General features: G+C 47.8%; 1 protein-coding gene across 1 annotated transcript; it reads right to left on the bottom strand.

Moving 5' to 3' along the window:
• Positions 1-5,028: 5,028 nt before the first annotated feature.
• LOC118090016 (olfactory receptor 5AP2-like) lies at positions 5,029-7,263 on the bottom strand. Its single transcript, XM_060271550.1, has 2 exons — positions 6,856-7,263; positions 5,029-5,581 (listed from the first exon to the last, which is right to left on the bottom strand). Exons 1-2 carry the CDS (start codon positions 7,248-7,250, stop codon positions 5,029-5,031), a joined length of 948 nt encoding a protein of 315 aa, XP_060127533.1. The 5' UTR covers positions 7,251-7,263.

Below are 7,263 nucleotides of genomic sequence, written 5' to 3'. Positions count from 1 at the left end.
TTTTGTAGCTGATTTATTCCTGCTATCTTTATTTTGAATGAACAGCAATCTTCATATGATTTCAGTTGGGGAAGGAAGTGAAGTCTGCAGAGTAGTGTGCTGCCTCTTTTGACATCTTGCTCTGTGAAGAGGTCATTTGACTTCTCCACCCCCTTACAAGATACTAAGGGGACAGAGGCAGTTAGAGATAGAGTGCACTGATATACCTTCAGAAGTCATAACCCAAAATGTCAGAATGTATCACTGTACGTAGTAATGTGTTTCTGTGATTACCAATTCGTACAGACTGCTTGTGTGCCGCAGTTTGTAGAGCATGAATTTCTTCTTTATCCTCAATCTGTAAATATATAAAAAAACACATTATCATAATGCCTAGGGATATTACAAAGAATGTTGTTGTTTAGTCGTTTAGTCGTGTCCGACTCTTTGTGACCCCCATGGACCAGAGCACGCCAGGCAGTCCTGTCTTCCACTGCCTCCCGCAGTTTATATTACAAAGAATAGTTATATAATTTAACAAATGTTACTTCCCATAGTTCATTAGCTAAATAAATTCCAAATAAATTTTAGGGGAAAACTTTTTTTCTTCATTTGCACTAATATCTAGCTTTGTGGATATGCATCTTTTTAAAAATCATTTTCATATTAGATCATTTAATATGCAACTATTCTCTTTTTAAAATGCTTTGAAGCTGCAATCCTATGCCTTATTTCTTTGAAGTAAGCCCCAATGCACTCAGTAGGTGTTACTTCAGGGTAAACAGGCATCAGATTGTGGTATGGATTTAAGTCAGGCATCCCCAATCTTCAGCCCTCCAGATGTTTTGGTCTACAATTCCCATCATCCCTGAACAGTGGTCCTGTTAGCTAGGGATCATGGGAGTTGTAGGCCAAAACATCTGGAGGGCCGCAATTTGGGGATGCCTGATTTAAGTCAATGTTTTAAGAATTACACAGCTATATATTTTAGTGTTTTATACTATGATTCTCACGCTGGTTCAGGATGTCCTAAGCAGGCATGAAATTCTGCCAGTCCCGCTGAGTTAAGATCCAGCAAGTTTGAGGGGAAGGTGCCATGGGAGAGGTCAGGGCCTGCTCCTTTTATGTCTCTGATACCCCATTCACAAGTATTCATCTCCCCCTAAACACACACACAAGGGACCCAGGTGGCGCTGTGGTTAAACCACTGAGCCTAGGGCTTGCTGATCAGAAGGTCAGCGGTTCGAATCCCTGTGACGGGGTGAGCTCCCGTTGCTTGGTCCCAGCTCCTGCCAACCTAGCAGTTCGAAAGCATGTCAAAATGTAAGTAGATAAATAGGAACCGCTACAGCGGGAAGGTAAACGGCGTTTCCATGTGCTGCTCTGGTTTGCCAGAAGCGGCTTTGTCATGCTGGCCACATGACCTGGAAGCTATACGCCGGCTCCCTCGGCCAATAATGCGAGATGAGCGCGCAACCCCAGAGTCGGTCACGACTGGACCTAATGGTCAGGGGTCCCTTTACCTTTAAACACACACACAAACACCATTCTCTCATGTACACATCCTTTCATTTACATATACCCCGTTTCTCCGAAAATTAGACGTAGCCATAAAATAAGCCATAGCAGGATTTTTAAGCATGCAAGGAATAATAAGCCATACCCCGAAAATAAGACATAGTGATAGGTGCAGCAGCAACGCCGGCTGCAGCAGGAGGAAGAGGAGGAGGTCTGCCGGCTCGGAGCCTGGAACTGGCTGCTGCTGCAGCGCCGACAAAGTGCCCAGCAGCTCCACGGCGAGCCAGCGGGACCCAGAAGCAGCAGCAACAGCAACAGCAGCACCACGCCATGCGGAGCCCCGAGCCAGCAGGACCAACAGCAGCAGCTGGTTTCTTCACCTATTATCAGTACCAGTAGTGAAGTGGGTATCTCCCCCCCCCAATGGCTAAACGGTTTTTAATTTCTGTATTTTATATTCTTTCACCACTTTGACACAACACTTTGGACAGGGGACTTGCTAGGCTGTTCACCAGGCTCCAGGGGGATCCTATCCTTGTAGGTTAAACGATTGGGATTGGGACTAAATTACCCCACCCCACCCCAAAAAAAACACTTGGCATTGCATTTGAATTTCCTTTGTGTTTAATAAGACACCCCCTGAAAATAAGCCATAGTGTGCTTTTGGAGGAAAAATAAATATAAGACGGTGTCTTATTTTCAGCGCAACACAATATACATACAGACCCCCCACAAATACAGTCAGCCACCATTTCTATCCCCAAGGGCAGTAAGGAGACAACTCAACTGATCTGTTGTGATCATGTGCTACCTACCTACCTTAATGACTGTGATGAAAGTTCCTTGACAGTGGAAGCGCCTCACTGTCTGCTGTTTGTTGATTTTATCGTAATGTAAATAAGTCCTCAAGAAAGTAAAATTATCACAGCAACTATAGAGTGTGCTGCTGATCTCACTGAGGACAGATGGCCAGTCAGCTGAGGTTGGCAAAAGAGCTATATCTTTCTTCCACTGTGCCTTAAATTCCTTTTGGCTTTAAATTCCTTTTGCATGTATTCATATGGGAACAAACACTGTTATACTAATTGGAAAGATATACTGTTTACTAATTTGAGGGACTTGATCTCAGAGGAGTAAGAAAGACCCAGAGATGCAGAAGTTGTCATTTCCATATTACTGAACCAGCTAGAAGATAGACCATGAGGCAACTCCTTATCAATAGCCACAACTTTATTGATCAGGTTTACAAGCAACACAGACCATATTTCCAAGGCAGGGATCAATCATTCAACATTATATCAGGATAAGTGCCAGGACCAGGGATGGTATCACTTTCAGGGTTAGTAGGCTCCATACAGATAACTGAGCTCAGCAGCTTCCCCACATTAGATGTGAGACGGGATGGAAACCTTCAGTGCTTCCCTGTCAAAGGACACAGTTTAAAGCCACAGCTCCCCAGCACCATTTTGGGGGAACATATATTCCAGGAAGAACTTTAATTACATGAAACGTTTTTTCTCAGAACCATATTATGCTCATTGTCTTGAGGGGAACAGTCCAGAGTCTTCTCCAAAAATAAAAACAATTCATATGATCTCTAAAATTATACATAATATGATCGGAAGCATGGATACTTCTGTTAGATTACTGATATGTTTAAATGAAGAACATGCTTAAGTACTTTTCATAACAAGGCTTGAGCACTTGAATGAAATATATGGTGCAATCTAACTGAGAGGCAGAAGAAAGAATTCATCCTCAGCTAGTGGACCTATTTACCTAAAAGTACTACCCAAAGCTTCATAAATTGATAAATTAGCTTACTGAATGCTGACATAGCATAGTGGCTGAGTGACTGGGTTAGAAATCAGGAACTCCCCTTCAGGAATACATTTCTACCATCATCTCACTAGGTCTGGGGTGAGGAACTGGAGCTGCCCAGTGGGCTTCATTCTCATCTTCCCCATCCCCCATGGGCCAAGCTTGACAGGAAGGTGGTGTCCATGTGTCAATCACACAGTGTCAGGACAACTAGGTGACTGTCAGGACTTACTGCTGTAAACAAAGCCATGGAAGGTCTGATTTTCAGCTGACTAGGTAGACTTATGCAAGCTGCTCTCCCTCAGTCCACAATGTGGGTTAATAATACCAATTTACCTTACTGGGATTTTGTATAAAGGTAAAGGTACCCCTGACCATTAGGTCCAGTCGCAAACGACTCTGGGGTTGTGGAGCTCATCTCGCTTTACTGGCCGAGGGAGCTGGTGTTTGTCCGCAGACAGCTTCCGGGTCATGTGGCCAGCATGACTAAGGTGCTTCTGGCAAACCAGAGCAGCACACGGAAACACCGTTTACGTTCCCGCCAGAGCAGTACCTATATATCTACTTGCACTTTTGGCATGCTTTTGAACTGCTAGGTTGGCAGGAGCTGGGACCGAACAACGGGAGCTCACCCCGTCGTGGGAATTTGAACCCCCAACCTTCTGATTGGCAAAAAACCTTCTGATTACAGCAAAGCAACACATTAAAAGTGCATCGAACATGTCCTTCATTTATATAACATGCTCTGTATATGCAATTTTCTTTTGTTATACTGGCGTTTGTCCTTAAGGTTAACCTGAGTATGAGACTTAATACTGAAGGTGGGCTCCTTACAACTTTGTTGCTCATCCTGAAAGGCAGAGGTTATCATTAACTACACAATAGCCTAAAGATGGGAAGGAGCAACAGCTCATTAATTGCCTGCTTCACATAGCACTGTGAAGCCTGACTGGTGTGATTTAATCTATTTTAATCTGTTGAAGTAAATTGTACAGGACTACAGTAAAAGCATTCCAGTGCAATTACTCTGGGAACCTTAATTGTAGAAAAGGCAGTAAAGGTCAAACTCACTTACCAGTATGTGAAACACACTATCAGAAAAAGAAGCAGACTGCTCTCCCCATCATACCAAAGGCCTTACACAGCTCATATGTGTCCTTTCAGTTTGTGACATCAGCAGCAGACTCTCAAAAGAAACAGAGCAGAGTTGGGCATGTGGTGCAAATGTCTACTCAAATGTGGATTTCCCCCCTTCTGCTTCCTCTTTGCACAGAGGAGACATCTAACTTTATCAAAAAGTATAAAACACCAATGTATTGCATATCATGCAATTGGAATAGATGGTTCTGTACAATGCAAGCCAACAAAAATTGCAGAGATTCCTGTACCAAGTCAAGAACAGGGCAGGAACGTATTTCTTAAAGAGAGCAGCATTCCCAGCATATTACATGATGGCAGATCTCCTGTGGGCATTCCCCACTTGTGGACCACCTGAGGCTCTATAGATGTTGCTGGACTCCAACTCCCATTAGCCCTAGCCAATATGGTTCATGGTCAAAGACAATGGGAGCTGGAGTCCAGCAACATTTGGAGGCTCACAGCTTCCCCACCTCTGCCCTGAGACCACCAGACATTTGGTTAGCCACACTGCCTGGCTCTTGCATCAGAAAAAATGTATGACCGCCCCTCTAACTTACTGTGCAGTTTTAGTCACCAAGAAAGGAATCTGCCTCTCACTTTTCTGAGGGCATCTTTCACCTCCTTGTTCCTCATGCTGTAGATGAGAGGGTTCAACATGGGGATTGTAACTGAGTATAGAACAGAAACCACCTTGTCCTGATCCAGGGAATAGCTTGAGCTGGGCCGTGAATACATGAAGAGGGAACTCCCATAGTACAAAGTAACAGAGGCCAAATGGGAGGCACAGGTGGAGAAGGCTTTGTGCCTCCCTCCCGTTGTCTGGATCCTCAGGATAGTGGTGAGGACAGACAAGTACGATGCTAGAATGATAAGAGTGGTGACTATGATGTTGAAGCCAACAACTGCAAAAAGCAGCATCTCATTGAAATGTGTGTCTGAGCAGGCCAGAGTTAGGAGTGGAGGCCCATCACAGAAAAAATGGTTGATCTTACGAGAACGGCAGAATGGCAGGCGAAAGATGGAAATGGTGTGTGTGGCTGAGCTAATCACTCCAGCAGCGTACACCCCAGCCACTAGCCCTGTGCAAAGCTTATGAGACATCACAACCGCATATACCGTGTTTCTCATATTATAAGACATGTCTTATATTAATTTTTTCCTCAAAAAAAACGGCATGGCTTATTTTCGAGGGATGTCTTATTTTTTAATAAAGTGCACGCGGGCGCTGTTTGCCGGGCTTGTCAAGCCCAGCAAACAGCGCCCGCCGATCTTCGGTGACAGGCGGGGGTGGGCGGAGAGCGGAGAACGATCTCCGCTTCCCCCCCACCCCCGCCTGTCACACAGCACAGGTCCGAAGATCGGCGGGCGCTGTTTGCCGGGCTTGTCAAGCCCAGCAAGGAGCGCCCGCCTGTCACACAGCACAGGGCCGAAGATCGGCGGGCGCTGTTTGCCGGGCTTGTCAAGCCCAGCAAACAGCGCCCGCCGATCTTCGGTGACAGGCGGGGGTGGGGGGAGAGCGGAGAACGATCTCCGCTTCTCCCCCACCCCCGCCTGTCACACAGCACAGGGCCGAAGATCGGCGGGCGCTGTTTGCCGGGCTTGTCAAGCCCAGCAAACAGCGCCCGCCGATCTTCGGTGACAGGCAGGGGTGGGGGGAGAGCGGAGCACGATCTCCGCTTCCCCTCCACCCCCGCCCGCCATACAGCACAGGGCCGAAGATCGGCGGGCGCTGTTTGCCGGGCTTGTCAAGCCCAGCAAGGAGCGCCCGCCAATCTTTGGTGACAGGCGGGGGTGGGGGGAGAGCGGAGAACGATCTCCGCTTCCCCCCCACCCCCGCCTGTCACACAGGACAGGTCCGAAGATCGGCGGGCGCTGTTTGCCGGGCTTGTCAAGCCCAGCAAACAGCGCCCGCCGATCTTCGGTGACAGGCGGGGGTGGGGGGAGAGCGGAGAACGATCTCCGCTTCCCCCCCACCCCCGCCCGTCACACAGCACAGGGCCGAAGATCGGCGGGCGCTGTTTGCCGGGCTTGTCAAGCCCAGCAAACAGCGCCCGCCGATCTTCGGTGACAGGCGGGGGTGGGGGGAGAGCGGAGCACGATCTCCGCTTCCCCCCACCCCCGCCCATCATACAGCACAGGGCCGAAGATCGGCGGGCGCTGTTTCCCGGGCTTGTCAAGCCCAGCAAGGAGCGCCCGCCGATCTTCGGCTCTGTCCCCCGATGCGCTACGGCTCGGGGAAGCAGGCAGGGAGCTCCTGCTGGGTCCCGCGCCTTCGCCTCTCGCTCGGTCGGGGCTTTGCGATAGTGCTTATTTTCGGGGTATGTCTTATTTTTCACCAACCCTTTGAAATCCTGTCATGGCTTATTTTTGGGGGATGCCTTAAAATATGAGAAACACGGTAGCAGAGGGTTACAAACGGCAACGTAACGGTCATAGGCCATGGCAGCCAGCAGGTAGCACTCAGTGGTAGCACAAGCTGCAAAGAAGAAGAGCTGAATGGTGCATCTGGAGAAAGAAATGGATTTGCTGTCTGCTAAAGAATTCATCAAGGTCTTGGGGACAATTGTAGTAGAATAGCACACATCTAAGAAGGAAAGATGGCTAAGGAAAAAGTACATGGGTGTGTGGAGCCGGTGGTCCATCCTGATTAACACAATCATGCCAAGATTCCCAGCCACAGTGAAAATATAAATGGCAAAGAAGAGCACAAAGCACAAAACCTGGAGCTCATGCTGATCTGTAAATCCTAAAAGGATGAAGTCTGTTCCCGAGGAGCCATTTCCCTCAGACATTCCTTCAATGCTG

This window comes from Zootoca vivipara, chromosome 1, assembly GCF_963506605.1.
Source record: "Zootoca vivipara chromosome 1, rZooViv1.1, whole genome shotgun sequence".
Classification (NCBI taxonomy): Eukaryota; Metazoa; Chordata; class Lepidosauria; order Squamata; family Lacertidae; genus Zootoca; species Zootoca vivipara.
This window is presented reverse-complemented; position numbering and strand designations above follow the sequence as displayed.

Coding starts and splice junctions, on each gene's coding strand:
- LOC118090016 (XM_060271550.1), bottom strand. CDS start 7,250: ATGTCTGAGGGAAATGGCTCCTCGGGAACAGACTTCATCCTTTTAGGA. Junction 5,582..6,855: donor GTTTGTAACCCTCTGCTACC/GTGTTTCTCATA, acceptor TTATAATATGAG/AAACACGGTATATGCGGTTG.